The 16825-nt window shown below is 41.6% G+C and overlaps 1 protein-coding gene across 1 annotated transcript in view; it reads left to right on the plus strand.

Moving 5' to 3' along the window:
- Nucleotides 1-6221: 6221 nt before the first annotated feature.
- Nucleotides 6222-16825, plus strand: part of T265_11924 (hypothetical protein) — a gene marked incomplete at both ends in the record, with an annotated part of 44935 nt that continues 34331 nt past the window's right edge. The window contains 4 exons of the mRNA XM_009178749.1: nt 6222-6280; nt 8930-9093; nt 13554-13859; nt 15459-15619. Coding sequence (XP_009177013.1) covers nt 8941-9093; nt 13554-13859; nt 15459-15619 — 620 coding nt within the window. The remainder of the gene's footprint in view (nt 6281-8929; nt 9094-13553; nt 13860-15458; nt 15620-16825) is intronic.

Below are 16825 nucleotides of genomic sequence, written 5' to 3' on the forward strand. Positions count from 1 at the left end.
ATTTTTCTTCCTTTTATTTGCTGTCTTTTTTATGTCTTCTTATTGTTTTTTTTCAGTAGTTTTTTATCTTCACTTCTTTCTTCTGGAACCTTCTCAAACATTCATCAAGCTTGTATCTCAAAACTGTGTTTCTTCCACTCCTAGGGCCTAAATCATCCTGCATAAATGGATTCTAAGTTTTACCAGCCGTAGATGCTGCCTAACAGAAGCAAGTTTTTAACACTTAATCAGTCATTGAACAACGAATCGGGCTTTCTTCTACAAAAGCTAAGACTTACCCGTACCAAACCTTTGTTTCAAAGCGTGCGCTATCCTACTCTTTTGATGGTATTTGGAGGAAGTTTTATAGTAACGCAAAGTTTGAAGTGGCTTATTTTCCTACCAGGATGACTGTTAAATCACTTTGCGAGCTCCATGGATAGTTTAGTACTGATATTTCTAAAACAGTGAATCTGAAGTCAAAAGCAGCCTTTTAATTTCTTCTCTGAAATTTTTGTAGCCTGAGCGTTGGACAATCTCATTCTTGCGTTGCTGTTTGTAGAAGGCGGTAAAGCACGCATGAATATGGTCAGTTCTAACCAAAACACATTTCACACATTGCTCAATACGTAGCGGCTTCTAGATACTTTTCGGAATAGGATTTCAATAACTTTCTCAATGTTACGGTCATAGTTAGCGAATTCCAAATTTAAGGGATATCTGTATTTTTCGACTGAATTTTGCCATATTATTAATACGTCACACGGTTCCCCTAATGACGAATAACACACGAAGGAAAACTTGAGGGTTTCACTGACAGCCAGCCTCTTGTTTAATTTAGTGGCAACGACTTACGACTTTGAAGGGACAAATCTTGTGACAGTTGTTTTGTTGTAAACAGGGTTATGATAATCGTGTGCACTCACCAAGGGAACTGTTGCACAAGGCATATTAACTCAACCGCGTTTGGCAGTTACTGTGCCCTCTGCGCCGAAGCTCTGAAAGGTGTTTGACATCCCCGAGAGTCAGACCCCCATGTGCACATCGTCTACATCCTGCAGAACGCATGTTTTGTGTCACGCATTCGTCCAGCGGTGCTATGTCGACCAACCTAAGGCTAAATACGAAAGCCTATCTTAGAGTTAAAGGTTTCAGGTGCATCCAATTTTTTGTCGGCACTTTCTTGAAAATTGAACAAGAGCTCTTGAAAATCAGCTAAGCATTTTCGGTTATATGTTACTTGCAAATGAAAATGCCCTGAATAATCCAACAGCTGTAGTTGATGCAGTTTGGAAATCTAGATATTCCATATACAGTGATCCATCGTAATGAAGGCTTTCCCAATTGTGCTCAGCTTAGGGCTTAACTGTGTTGATATCAGAAATGGGTGAAAGCTGCTACGACAAATACCTCGGACTTTGACACAGTCCTCTTCGAGAATGCAGACATTTCACTCTTACTTGCATTAAACTAAGGTCTTGAGTTTCACGTAGGTCTCTCTTTCCCCCATTCTATTAACGTTTGTCTGGTAGCTGAACACATGGTCGTCCAAATTTCACACCATTGACGATCCATACGTAATTCAGATGAAAAAAATCAGAGGAGTGAAACTTCCATGTGAGAAGTCCAAGTCCATGTATCCACTCAGCAAGCAAACACGTGATGTGGTTTCCGTGTTTGAACAATGGGTGACGTTATATCCAATCTAGCCGCGAGTTGGTCACAGTGCTGACCAGTCGCTGGTGGTCGAACGGTTGTGTTCAATCTGACAGACGGCAGGTAGTGCGTTCAAAACTTCCTGCGGGAGCTTCATGACCCGCGCACAGCTGATTGTTCGCAATAAGGATGAAACAGCTATACAACAGTCTTCGGCTTTTGACTACTGATTGGCCTCCCTTACACGGCGGAAACTCTATCGAAAACTTCCAAAACGTATCCACGCTATCAACAATTTTGTGATTTCTGGGGGTTCCCTTTTGCGTACAGATGTCTTTACTAAACAGGTAAATTGCTATGTGTTCGAGAATATATTGCCAGTCTACCATACAATTACCAACTTCATGGAATCACGGTGAAGAGCACTGCAGCATAAGTTGTTCTTCACAATACGCGGTTCACGGCGCTTTCTTCAGATGAATAGACTACATAAAGCTAGTCAACTAGAAGAAATTATTTCGCTTATCTCACAAAATATTGGCTTTCCAGCTGGATTTTTCAAACCATATTTGGATGATGCATAGCTTCATGTTGGTTTAGGCTGATTAAAGATATAAACAGATTTCTGCGTACTTTTGGTTCCAGTTCACCAAGTAATTTGAAAAAGGTCGGTTAAAGAAGCTGTACATTTCAAATGCGAACTTAATTGTCGTTTCAGATCCGAAGATTCGGCAACCGAACCATCATTCAACTGAAGAAGATTATGTTGAAATGGATAAGCATGAAGGTAGGTCTTGATTGTATCCATTCAAGTATACAGGTGACTGTGGTTTTCGGCTATCTACAAACTAATTTAGGCAAACTCCACTGCTGTTATCAGTAGTGCTCTTTCATCCCATAGTTGCGATTCAACATTCCCAATGCTTTCAGTATTACTTTCATCTTCCGCAAAAGGTGATCAATCATTTTCCAAGTGTAATCAAGTCTAAAGAGTTTGCAATAAGTTCTGTGGCTGTCGAAAAATACACTCATGCATATGTATATTTATACGTAATTAGAGTTTACTCTACGCTAAGTTGCAATAAAGACCTGGATACCAGCATTTATCAGGGAGCACCAAATAGAACATTATACACAGCCAGACATCTATATCAACCAATTGGAAGTGATGTTCAACTGTTCTTACCTGACCCTACACTTTGCTCTCCAAGAAAGCTCTTTAAATCACTGCCAACATAGTATAAGGCAATCGAACTAGAACATGGCGGAGGTCCCAATGCCACTCGGTTACATCGAAGTGGTGTTCTGACATAAGTCCAACAATAGCATCGACAACCCTGCTATGAGGAAGATGTCTCCCCATGATGCACACTACCAATAAGGCTGTTGAAGACCCTTCGGCACCTTGCCACAAGTTTCGCCTTTCTTGAGGCGGACCATTGAGTTCCGTCAAGAAAAAAGACTGCAATATCTCGAATATTATATCAATGGAATCATGATTCGGGCTTTGCTCATCATATTCAGCTGGGATTCAGCTGAGTCTCCAGCTAGAGCCAATTTGATTTATCAACGAGTGCACTTCACTAAGTCGTTATCCTACTCGGAACGACCTGTAATTTTGCAAGGGCTAGCAATTAATGTTACTTTTTAACTGCGTATCGAGTATCTGGTAGTTGGTTCGACAAGTAGCTAGCTATGGAAGTATAAGTATACTGATACCAGTAACAACAGGTCTCCCTATGTAACTATGAGGTGCATACTGTTGATGATTTTCAAAAAAGTTGAAGCAGCTCTAGAATAACGGAAGGCTTCCTGACATAGGTTGGCTTCACCTGTAGCATGAACCATTGATTGACGTCTCTATACCTCATTGTATTGTGGGCTGACAGTCCCAGCTATCTGTCAATCATATTCCGCCATTCCACTGTTGGCCTTACAGACCTAGCAACAGCCAACTTCTCACATGCATCACGTCGCATCTACGACTTGCACCCAGGGTTTCAGTGGATAACTTACCAGGACTGGATTATTTTAGGCACCCTGCCGGTGTGCAGCCGCAGTGTTGTCCGAAAGAAGCACGAGGGCCGACAAGCCTGGTCAGCAGCGATTCAGACTTGGGTTCGCACCGCGGACCTTCCGTTAGTGGACGACCGGGTAGACAAAATAACTATTCACACCAACCGGGAAGTTTGACAAATGCAGAACCCTGAAAATGTAGAGGAAATGCGAGGTGCATGAAACGCCTGAAGACCGTATGTGGCAATACTCCAGAAACTTCTGTGAATGTGATGATCGGGGTTCATGAGAATGGGCCACACACCTCTAAATAAGTGCATATTCTTTGGACTTGAGAAGATTTATCAAGAATCACTTGTGTTGGCGTCTGTCCTTCTTAGCAACTTTGTAGGATAAGCAGAGAGATCTTAGGAACTAGACAGCTAACTTTTTTTAACAATGCATTTAGAGTCATCTTATTGCCATGAGGGGCTGCTCAACTAGCTGATATCAGATTAACCAGGGGAATTCTAACAATACTTCAGGCATAAATGCGTTCAACCAGTCGAAAAAAGTTAAACCATTCGAAAGTTGCCTGAATTCCCTCATCGAACGTTCTCTAATTACAGATAAGATTCCGCAGTACTCTCTGCAGGGTGATGACCGCTTCACACATAAACCACCAGGCCATGGGTTTGTGAAAATCTCCGTAAAGCTCACATTTGTTGCCCGTAACGTAAGTTCCAGTATTCTGACTATACAAGTTTTTCCACACTAAAGTCAGAGGCTATTTTATGGTGTATAACAAGTGCATGATAGGAGAGGCAACTTAGCCAGCCGTTGTAGTGATAACCGGTGTTCAAGAAGGAGAGCTGACAGGCTTTTGGTAGATGAACAAATTGTTCATTTATCACACTTGTTTGTTTTGACCATGATATCCAATGCTACCTCACACAGAACTGCGTTTTGCTTATCTTCACTTAAGCCTGAAACTTAAATTCTACCCCTGGTCCGAGGGATCATTAGGTTACGCAGAACCTAGGTTAACACATTTGACAGGGCTATTTGACCATTTTGACCAGCTGCTCTTCAAACAGCTAGAAAAAGTTCCCACTTTATACGGGTAAAGGCATACTACGACTTCGATTTTTGATTCGAAAAGGCCAGACTCTTCGAGCCTTCACTACAGCTAAAATATTAGGGACCCCAAACACTATCTAGCAATGATGAACATTTAATAAGACGCCTAGAATAAGACTGACTGGAATTTTCCTTATTTCAACGGATCCCCTTCTACTGCAAGTTTTCCGGGGGGAAGCACATTAGGTCAGCATCCGAGACATAAAAGTTTGTTTTTCAGGATTGTATCTAACAGCTGCCCAGATATCGTAAGCACAAGTGTTTTAAAATGCTATGAAGTTCATCTTTTGGCAAATACTTGAACCATACTACTGTAATTACAACATGGCTTATAGCCCAACAGTTACCAGCTTGGACTTCATAAGTTAGGCGAAATTAGTTTCTGAGAGAGTGATACTCTAATAAAGGCTTCATTTTAAGGGTTACATTGATAAAAGGAAGAAAACCAAAAGAGTCGCTCCCCGGAATTATTCCGACAACGTATATCATAAGGAACTTATGTAATTGACACACTCACTGGGGTCTTACCCCCGACGGGTGATGTGGCGCCACTGCGAGGTCGATTGAGGGTGGGAATGGAACACAGAGTGTCCAAGGAGTGGCATATACCGATCACTTTTATAGCATTCTACATATTTAATCTCCCTTATGCCTTGTGCAAAGTAATCAAACAGAGTAGGGGGTAATTTCCTTGTCAGTTATAACCATCGTTGCCAAAAGCTCCTACTGAATGACCCGGGTGAAAAAAATCACCTGGATTTTGGCTCATCTCGTCAGATCTATGGTGCGATGACCTGATACCAACAAGAAATCACGGTGGCCCAATGTTCGCTGGAGATTACGCGGTCCATGAAATTTTATTTATTATCCTTTTCCTCTCCAGTTTGAATCGTTTGACTGCAAAATGATGGAGCGATTGCTGGAGCCCGATCTCGGTGACCCATACGACATGAAGCATAGAGTGACACTCGAAAGTGAGCCGTATGCACTATTCTCTAAAATGTTGCGCTCAAAGGAACTCGTTTGGATCCGGTTAGTGACAAACGTTTCGATCATTAGTTTGGTACTGCATTGATAAGAATTGTTAAGCGTAAACTAATGAAAGCAACGTGAATAACCAATCGTCAGAGCACCTTCTTTAATGCTCTGACATAACAGAGTGTAGTAGCTTGGCAGAAAGCAGGGCGCCAAGCGGAGATCTTCAGTCAAGTGATGTAGGGTCAAACAGACTTGGAAATCCGTCAGCAAACTCCGGAAGCATCAAGTTTTAACTTCCCTTAAGATTCCCGGTTACGATGTGATGCACTAGCACATCTAAACATCAGTAACTTAATTTAAAGAGTTTAAGGAGTCAGAAGGGACGATCCGTTTAGGTGCTTTTTTGTTCATGTTAAAGTTGGTTATCTACCCACCTTTATTTTCCACTTTAATGCACACAGAAAAAAGACCATAACAGATGCCGAGAAATACCGAGCTCCATACTGTGCTGGAGGGAGTGACGACTTCACCGGTAAGAAGACAACACTGCTGAAAGCTTTGTTTTCCGTTCTACTAACTGCCAGGCCGTAAACAAAATTAATTTTGGATGATCCAGGACAGTAGTTACTGTTGTCGGATTTTCCTAGTATTTTAAGACATTTCTTAGGTCATTCATTTTTAGGAGGGTTTGACCTTTGAATAACCGACTTTTAAAATGAGAGAAAAACCGAACGATGCAAATGAGATCATAGCGGCGGATTCGAATATGACTAGGATTAGCCAATAGTGAAGTAAAATGTGGAAGCTATTTCTCGCTGTGTAATCTAGTTTTCGAAAAGATACACAGCTGGTGAGAGATAACACTGCGGTACAAATGAAACTTCAGCTTATTTGCACACAGATACGATAAAAATCGCAAAATTGATGTTTTTAATTCATCCTACAATTACAGATGTTGATCGTTCCTGGTTGGTCATAATTTCAGTTTTTAAAACTCTGTCGATTTATAAGTAGCCTACAAGACGAATAATTTCACAAGGTAAGTGGAACTCCCAGTGGGGTCGTCACTTGAGAAGGTGGTCAATCCCTGACCATGTGATTGAAGGACGGGGGTTCGAACGGCTAAGTGTTCAGACTGCTTGCTGGGAGGCGGCTGGTTTGAAATCTCTCTCGAGCTGCGCACTGCTGATGATTCCCAATAAGCAAGATGCGGGACAGCTTTTCAGCACAAATAAGCTTAAATTACAAGATAAAATTTCAATTCAGAGCCTACCTACCTTTTTTCTATGTGTTTCACTGATGTTGATTCCATTTAAAGCCCCATCTTTGTTGACATATTGGCAGGCAAGTATGACTGTTGCACATAGTTGACACTAGCGTAGCATAAAGTGTCAACCAGGTTAGTCGAATTGGTGGCAGGAGCCTGTGTTTTGCCCAGAATGACATGCCTTCTCTGGTGTTTGGTTAATGTCCGTTACTTACAGGCAGATATGAAATTGAGTTTGACTAGGTGGTCCGAGTGGAATAATGAAACAGTGTTCACTTCTGGGAGCACTGATCAAATCCCATATAGACCTCAACTATGGTAATCCAATTTCGCAACCAAGAAGCATCTTGTCCATCCAAAAGACCTTTATGAAAAATCATAAAGAGTGCGTGCGCATCACAGGAGCAACAATTGCGCTTCTAAAGTTAAGCCCGTGGAGGAGACTTAATCACCATACCTTTGGACCACAAATGGGACGCCACTGCCTCCATCCTGGTTTCTGTGATGTGGTTCACATTCGTTCCCATAGTATAATTATTGGTTCACTCCTGCTTCACTCATATCAAACTCAAGTAGAGAGTCACCAACCGTGGAACCTCAGTTACTAGTGATCAAATTTCTGTATATAGTTCTCGTGGTCAGTGGATCAAAAAACGTATCGTCACACTCCTAGAGGAAACAGAGACAAACCATGTGAATTGCAAAAGGTTAGCCTGATTAATCGCCTTGTACAACCTTGCGTGTTTTCCGGAATTTAACGCCTAAAAAGAGTGTGATTTTGTTTCCTTATCTCTAATCGTTATTATCTTTCTGATATAAATGTGTTATTTATCGGAATTTCCATTTTTGCAAATGGCTATCACCATTGAGGAATTTATCATTCATCTACACACCCCTGGGGATATTCCAAACGCACGGTTACTTCCAGAGGTGGACTGTGTTATTCAGGTTTGACTATTACAGAAATCCCAATGCATGCACATTTAAAAGGCAACAATGGATTGTCCAGACATAACGGACCATTCAGTGGTTCGACAGTCCACAATATGTTTAACTTTTCTTAGGGCTCATCATGTACGGACAGTGTCCAAATTGCCCCAAATCTTACCATAAACGAGAAATTCAGTTGTATTCAGCTGAGCCTTCTGTTAAAACCTAATTTGTGTGCAAGTGATAGTATTTGTCGAAATATGTCTATTGCTGGTTCAACTGGAATATAAGGTCGAGGAAAACTTGGTGACGGCGCCAACCTGATGATTCCCAACAAGGTCGAAACCGTATATGGGACGTCAGTGTTTCCAGCCTCCGTAAGAGCAATGTATTCCGTCTGGTAGCGCCTCGAACATCGTAGTAGCTGAAACGCGAGTTGCCTCGTTCAGCACATTCATTTAAAGCAAACGATCATAAATTAGAGATTCAGCTGAAATTACTTGAGTTCCTGTCAGAACCAAATTCGTGAGCTAATGCGACCGTTTGTTGAAGCCCACAATGGATTTTCGAACTACATCCGTTCGTGGATCCAACCACTTCTCTTTACTAGGTCGGCAGTTGTAGCCTGTAAAGTTGGCCACAACAGTCTAACGAAATAAACCGTTCAGCCACCAAGCCGGGTCTTGATTATGTGTCCTCAGGTCAATACAGACGCCATTTAGACAGAAAGTAGTAAGATAAAAGTGACTGACACAAAAAATGAGAAATTTTTCATTCTGCTGACGGGTTAGCAGCCAACTCAAAACTGTTCAGCTAAATGAAGTCAGGATTTTGCTACCATAGTTGAAAAATTATTAAGCATTTAGACTCTCAGTGGGGTTAAGGCTTTGGGTAACTACGTCGGTGAGCTCTTCATTATTATTTTTTCTCTATTGGTTACCCCTGACGTCCACCTTATTTTAAAATACACCGTTACTAACCTAGATTCTGAAGATATGGATCCCGGAAAACTACCATTCTACCCTTCTGATGGATTCACTGCCGTGTTTGTGAACTCTGGAATGGATGATGTTGAGAAAATTACCTTCCACGATGATAAAAAGCAGGACTGTGTCATAGAAAAACAATGTTTTGACGGATTGTGTGAGGTGAGTCTTTTTTGTTGAGTTACTCGCTTAGCTATTACAAGCGCCAGTGTTCTGTACGTTTTGAAAATCTCTGCTTCTCTTAGGAACGGATTATTACAAGCAAGTTACTTGTTTCAGCATTAAACCTGATAGTGACTGATCGGAAACGCTGAAAGGGCTGAAAGCTACGCGTCAGAAAATACGGACATAGGTAAGCGTCCACCTTCTGAGTTAATGAGGATTTAAAATCATAAAGTACATTCAGTAGTAAAATCACAGCTATTAACACGACCCATGGAGGACTAGCTTTAGTTTTTGATTGTCAGTGTATCAAATCAGCTTCCGTAAGAATGAGCTTCCGTGCCACGATGGTCCCAAGTGTTTCATCACCACTCTATTTCTATTCGCGGTTTTTCTTGAATTTCTGCAGACCTAACTATTTATCTTAAACTGCATCCCTTCGGTTGCGACCATCCTGCGATGTAACAGAAACCGGATCTTACGAAGCTGAAGTCTTCTTACATCAGTTTTACACCGTTATAGCAGGCAAATAAAGCCCTCGTCTTATTCCGTTTAGCTTCAGCAACATTTCGTAAAGTTTCTATTGTAGAAGCAACGATGGAGCTTCCACACATTTGTTTTACATGGAATTTTGAGTGACAGTAACAGTGGATAAAGACGGGAAATCTGTTCTTCACTTTTCCCCACCACCAGAGATCCGGAAGACAAAAAATAACTAAACAGTGGACAGGTTATCGGTTGTAGGAAAGCACGCAGGTATAGCCCGAATACGTGTTCTGCTTGGCACCTGAATGAAAATTGTTGATGACGAGGTACCCATCAACAGACCTCACGGACGATAAGAATGGCTCAGCGTGAGGTATAGCCCGAATACGTGTTCTGCTTGGCGCCTGAATGAAAATTGTTGATGACGAGGTATCCATCAACAGACCTCGCGGACGATAAGAATGGCTCAGCGTGGGACCAAGGTAAACTTCCGAGCGTTCACTAAATCAGGTTGGTTGAGTGATCACGAAAATCACAGTAAAATTCTAGTTTAGTGCCCAAATCGGTTAGGTGCCCAAATCCCACTTTGTCATAGGATCACCGGACAGAAGTATTAACTTCATGTATCCGACCCAAATTACGTTCCGTGTTTCTGTTAAATCACATCCATGCGCCTGTTTTTGGAAGCTAATCGTGTGGAGTTGCCTAGTACAAACTATCGTAAATTTCAGAAGGAAATCTGATTTGACACACAATCAAATTTTACCACACATTGTGGGAACGAGATAGTCTGACGTGGAGACGACAACAAGTCTTCAAGCTAATATATTTAGGATCCATAATGGTTCTATCACTTACACTGAATCAACAACACTGGAGACTGAAAGACTTCTAATGTTGTCAGCCTGCCTACACATCAGCTGGCAAGCTAAAAGTCATGGTTGTGGCGTTCGACCCGTTTGTTGAGCTGAGCGACTTGGTTACCAACGTTTCGTTTCACTAGATTTGGATTGGCCTCAAGGGCTTGCCCACGATACATATCTCCGTCCTCCAAAAACCTCCATTGCCCTCCGGTCACAAAAAGGGTTCAGATGTTGGCCAGCAACTTCAATTCGCACGCCAGAAGTTCAATGATGGACGTCGAATCTGACGACGACGTTCGTATACTTTGAGCCTCCAAATGTATTCCGGCTTTTATCACTAGGTTTGAGGCCACAAGATTTTTAGTCAGCACCAACTCCATGTATTGGTCCGGCGCAGGATAGAGGTACCACGGTTCAAAAGACAAAGTCAAGAGTATACGAACATCCATTCAAAAATGTATACGTCTTGTTCAAATAATGGTTTTAAGTGGTCTAATGCCGAAGACGTTGAATTTTGCGTATATATGTGAGGCGTTAGACACTACAGTTGCAACCAGGAACAGCAGGACATATAAACACCAAGGTGAGTAGGGCCAAAACGCTGATTGAGTAAAATTTTTAAGTAAGTTATCTCTTATCTACAAAATGTTTGTTTCTTGGGCTATACTGGCGCTTAATGAGCAACGATGACATTCATAATGAATTGATTGTTTACGCCTTTGCTGAAGCTGCTAGTAAATGAGAATTAACAAGAAAACCAAAGCGGTATCACTTCTGTTTTCAGTACGTCATTTTATTACACTTTAAAAGTAATCCCTTCTTCGGGGCTCATGATGGAGTTTCTATTGTCTGCTCGGCCTCACACGCCAGTGACCGGAAGCAGGGTACTTAGTGAAGCCGGCGTTCGGTCTCTCAAAAGTCTATCCTCATACAACACCCACAACTACAGATGGGACAGGTTATTCCAAAATTGTGAACACTGGTGGCTTAGGTTGTACTATCGATAGACGATTGTCGGAATTTGCACCTTGTACCATTCGGAAATATAAGAAACACCCAGCCGCAGTCAGATAAGTGGCGCTAATGACCATATGATCCTGGGCATTTCGACGGAAATCTCTTTAGAAAATGGTCCGTGACATGATATTAGGGGTGGCTTCCTGAAGTTGTATGACTTAGTAGGAACACTACAAGACCCACCTAAATTTGTTGTTGTCAAGAGTCGCCCTTCCAATGGCCACCTGGTAGTCTCAGAGTTGAGGAACCAACGGAAGTGTTGTCCATAAACAACCTTAACCTGATTATTACCAGCCTCCATAAGCTTAATTCACAACCAAGCCAGCCGATATGTTATATTAAACCGCCACGTTATTTCGACATACTCGAAGCAATGGCAGGCAGAAAGAGCACTCAGAACGATTGGTAAGATGAGGTGTTTCAAAGTAACACTTCAGATCATTCTCCCAGCGATTATTGATGTTGATCAGTCGGCCTAATAGCTTTTTGCAAAGCTAAGTAGACACGTGTTATAAATTCCAGAGACAGTACTTCCTGTTGAAACGCACTGCAACTGCTCTCAACTTGGATAGAAGGTTAATACTAACTGGCCGTCAGTTGTACTAGGGTGAGACTATGCTTCGACATGGTGTTCACAGTTATCTTTATCGTTGTTATATCTCTCTGCTGTCCTCGTTGCAGTGCCTTGTGTCGGAAAAAAGCCTCGCAAACAAAGAACGTAACAGCCTTATTGCAAACAAGTAATTCCAAAAGTTACAACGGCCTCGCGCTATTCAAATGGCGGTTTTGACATTAATCCACGCTGTCTGATAAGCTTTTATTGAACGCCCATCAACATCGACCGTACTTCTATGAACGCTGGTCATATTCGGTCGTGCTTTTAGGGCATGCCTGAACCCTCATCGACTTCTGTTGAATGAATTGAGTGATTGACTGGCCTGGAAACTTGACGGCTTCCTTATTGAGAATTTGGTGGAGTTTGTTAGTCTCAGTGGGCTTTGGGCCTTCTAGGGATATTTTCAGGAATCTGACCTTCCTGACAATCTTTATCAAAGCAATGTATGGCGGGACTGGTTGGTTAGTGAAGCACAAAATTTCTTGCACCCCTCATTCATCTAATTATTCATATGTCGGTCAGTTCTTGGAACGTTTTTGTTCCTAGTCTGTAAAGATTATACACAGACGTACCTGGTGATTCAAAATATACTGGATGAGAGGCTTTTTACCGGTGGACGAATACTTTCTACAGTGCAGCGCCTGAAGGTCATGGGTTCGAAACTCCTTGGAGTTTCCTGAGATGCGCACTGCTTATAGTTCTAGTAGGGATTAAGCGGCTGCTTCTTTGCTTTCCAGCATAAATTGTCTATAGGAAGAATGCTTGTTTAAAAAGCCACAGATCTCCCTACAATATCAACAGCCTTGAAACACTTTAATCGTAAGCAAGTTAGTCAATGCTCTCCTGAATGAGATATTCATTCGGTGCCATCTATTCAAGCTACGCTTTGTGGCTGAAGTAAACGCGTTCTCCGAAATTGTTCGAGGCTATTAGGTTAGTAATAACAATAATAACCGCAAGCTAGCAAGTTTGAGACCACAATATTGAAACTGGTTACGGGGACAAACGACCAGCTGATAATCCATTTTGAGTGTGTCTATAATGTCAGTGAACCGGCAAACCAGAAATATATTCTCGAATTCACTGTTACTCAGGAGGTGTCCGGAATAAAGTAGCACATTGTTTAACCGATTGTTCTTATGGTCTACATCAGGGAAGGTCACTTTCTGTGTTTACACTGTTCCTAATGGCGGTGCTATTTCATATCCAGCTTGTAAGTATTCCCTTCTATGGAGTTCAGTCTGAGAAAACCAGTCATTTATTCACCCCAGCTGTCTGTTAGAAAGACAACTAAAGTGTTACTGTGCAGTTTTCCTCACTTATCTTGCTTATCTTATCTCTTATGCTTACACGTAAAAATCTGTGTTTCATCAGTTCACCTGTTTTTTACCCACACAAATGGCCACCATTAACTTTAATATCATCATCTTAAAGTTCAATGTTTCCACGAAAGCCTACTTTTACGTCGAAATGTCTAGGTCACTGTCGCAATACACCGCCAGATCAAAGTATCCCTCACTGAACGTGGTGAGGCGCTTGGGGGCATCATTCAACTGAAACTTGATCAGCGAACAGAAAAGACCGAACCCAACGCCTATATTCTGGTTGCTTCCCGTGCAGTGCACGCGCGTGACAGCCGGGTGGTGAAACAACGTGTGGTACTTCTGAAGGGGAACCGATACATATCCGAAGCAGAACTCGTGACTGATGAGGCCTACCTGTCAAAACGTTGTCAGCAAACGAGAGTGACTATTAGGCGCAGTCAAAACGAGGTGATCGTAAAGGTATGTTTGTCGACTCATCTGGAACTCACAGCTCGATTCTTTGTGTAAGTTGATCTGAATACGCTTTAGGCAATATGGGAACCCGTCGCAGGCCATTGTCGACCAGTGAAACAGCATTACTGAAATGAGGCTGCGTTTCCTTCTGAAGTTAACTACACAAGTCCAATGTCCGGATGTGGTTCTTTCTAACAAGGAATTAATCAGCAAACTGCGTTTAGTTGACTTGAGACTACTGAGGTAGTTGATCATCCGCAGAATCAATCACTATGATTTTAATTTCCTCCTTCTGGAAACCATTTCTAACGGAGATCATGTCAAACCAATCTATGCTGAAATACCAAGACTTTACAGCCGTTTTATTCTCAAAACACTCGATGAATGAAAATTCCATCTGAAAGTTCGTTACTTGAGAAACCAGACAGCGCGTGTGACCACTGGTATGGATACTTTTATTTAGGGATGCATGGCGTTATATCCCGTCTAACGGCAGGCCGATCACATTGTTGATTAAGAACTCATGGCCGAATAGGTGAGTGTTTCAGTCACTAGCCGGGAGGTCGCGGGCCCTAGACTTTCTGAAGTATCATTGCCGATCATTCTCAATAAGAATGAAACAGCTGCATGGTGCTTCTCAGCTCTTCCACATAGGCTGATTCCACTGACTGGAAGGGATCTTCATTAAAAATCCTCATGTCTACTCATGCAACCAACGACTTATTACAATCGTCTTCCGTATAAGGATTAATGGGCTTCACTTGCGGCCGGAGATGAAGGTTTGCTTGCATCACTTCCAGCAAGTAGTACGGTAGGTTTGGTCAAATTTCACCAACATCTGACAGCTAGTTTCACTGTGTTTAGAGCAGCTGGTTATTCGCATTGCTTAAACAACCCACAATTTATGTAAAACTCATTTATATACGAAATCAACATGAATGGCAGTTTCAGCCAAGCTTAAGATGAATACCTAGCTTATGATTTCCTTCAGGTGGACACACAACTTCAAAAATATCCCGAGGTTCTACGTGGACAAATAATTAAGGTGTCAAAGGATCGTTTCCTTTAAATATCATAGTCATATCTAGTTGAATTCGCTGATGGCTCACTATCAGTCAAGGTATTACTAGGTATGCATGGTTGTCGGGATTTCAGCTAGCCACTTGTAGAATTATACGACATGATCTCAAATGATAATGACAAACAGAATCTGAAAAGTACAATACTCTGCAGGTATCCTCCAGGCCTGAAAAGCTTGCTTTAGCTTAGCATATACATATGATTTTACTCACGTGGAAAGTATTTGACTCACTTGTGCCTTAGTTTCGAAAGGTCAAACAATCCGTTCAAGATGAGTAAATTAGGTTTGAAAAACGCATAGTTTAGTTCCAGTGAAACCCAATTCTGTTCACTGCTTTACGCTTGGTTCATCATACTACGTAAAGCAGTTCGACCCAAACGACCTAAAACCTTATGTAATTTTTGAGCTGCAGGTAATGTATGCAACCCACTAAATTAGTTATTTATTTTCAAGATCAATTTATTTTTGGAATCAAATTCAGTGTGCTCAGACTGGATGCTTTATTATCAGTGTCCCTTTTTCAGTTTCTCTCATGGCCAGAACATGAATTGGTAGGTCCATCGAGCACGCGAAGTGAGACAGCGTTGAAGATTTTGACGAAACCTTGTAATAAATCCAACAAAGGAGCCGAATATCGCGGAGCATCTATTCCTAGTCCTTTGGAGGTATATGCCGACAACCGAGTGTAAGTTTTTTTAGTGTCTGTGTGTGTTTTATCATGTAAATCAATACGGAGGTTTACACTTGTTGTACCACAAAACGGCGGGTAGACAAGCTGAACGAAGGTTGAAAATGACGGTAAACAGTGTAATACTGTAACCTTAAGAATAATACGTCATCTTATTTACGTCAAACAATTGTTGAAAAACTACAAAACAAGCTATAACTATAGTGCAGGCCTTTAGACTTGTTCGGATTGAATTATACCAATATTTCCTTGCAACTACGCAGCTCGAAATTAGTTTGAAACACAGAAGTAAAATGGGCTGACAAAAATAAAATTAATCACCAAAATAATGCTAGGAAAAAGTCATGTATAACATCAATCACAGACAAAAAAATATTGGGATCACAGAAAAGCGCCAATGTGATTTTCTGGTTTGACAAATAAGTAGAATTATGTCAAGAAATTAGACTAGTTGAGGGCAGTCGACAGTAGTTTTCAATTTTCCAAAAACTGTCGTGGAAAACCTAGTAGACGTTGAGCCCATTAGTCTTGGATTTTAAGGAGTTTGTTAATGTAGGACTAGACTAGTCCTGGAAAGCTCTTCGGAGCTTTATGGTAGAAAGACATGCATCCTGCATGCCTTGTTCATCAGTTAGAAAAGCTTCGATTCATTATCATCACAAAAATCTCACAAATCTAAGGGGAAATTCGTGCTTGCAATTTCCTGAACAGTAGTTGAAGATCTAAAAGTTTGGCCAAGAGAGTCTTATCGGTGGTATGAGTGGCTCGCATTTAAACAGGATATAGCACCTTTCAATCTCCAGTCAAGGAATTCACATTAAGCGCTCACGGGTTAACCGGCTCGTCGAGTGACGAATTATCAGATGAAAAGTTCAGTCATCGTGCCAATTATTCTCCCACCGAGCTACTTGTATTATTTTGATATTTTGAGGAGATTTTGCGGCGGTGATTTTGTCCTGTGTGTAAATGTGGTATTGGAGCCGTCTGACGGATTTCATAGAGCCGGCTTTAACTGCTATTCGACCTCACGCAGACCCGAAGTCAGAAGAGATCAGTAGGACCATCCGTACTTGGAGAGTTGGCTTTATATAAATATATATATATATATATATATACATTGTTTACGTATAGCAGGCTCCGTCAAGAAGCAGATAGGGCGGTAGCAGCCGAGGTCAGTTCAGGTACAGCGTAACTCGGCCATAA

The sequence above is a fragment of the Opisthorchis viverrini genome (assembly GCF_000715545.1).
Source record: "Opisthorchis viverrini unplaced genomic scaffold opera_v5_668, whole genome shotgun sequence".
NCBI lineage: Eukaryota > Metazoa > Platyhelminthes > Trematoda > Opisthorchiida > Opisthorchiidae > Opisthorchis > Opisthorchis viverrini.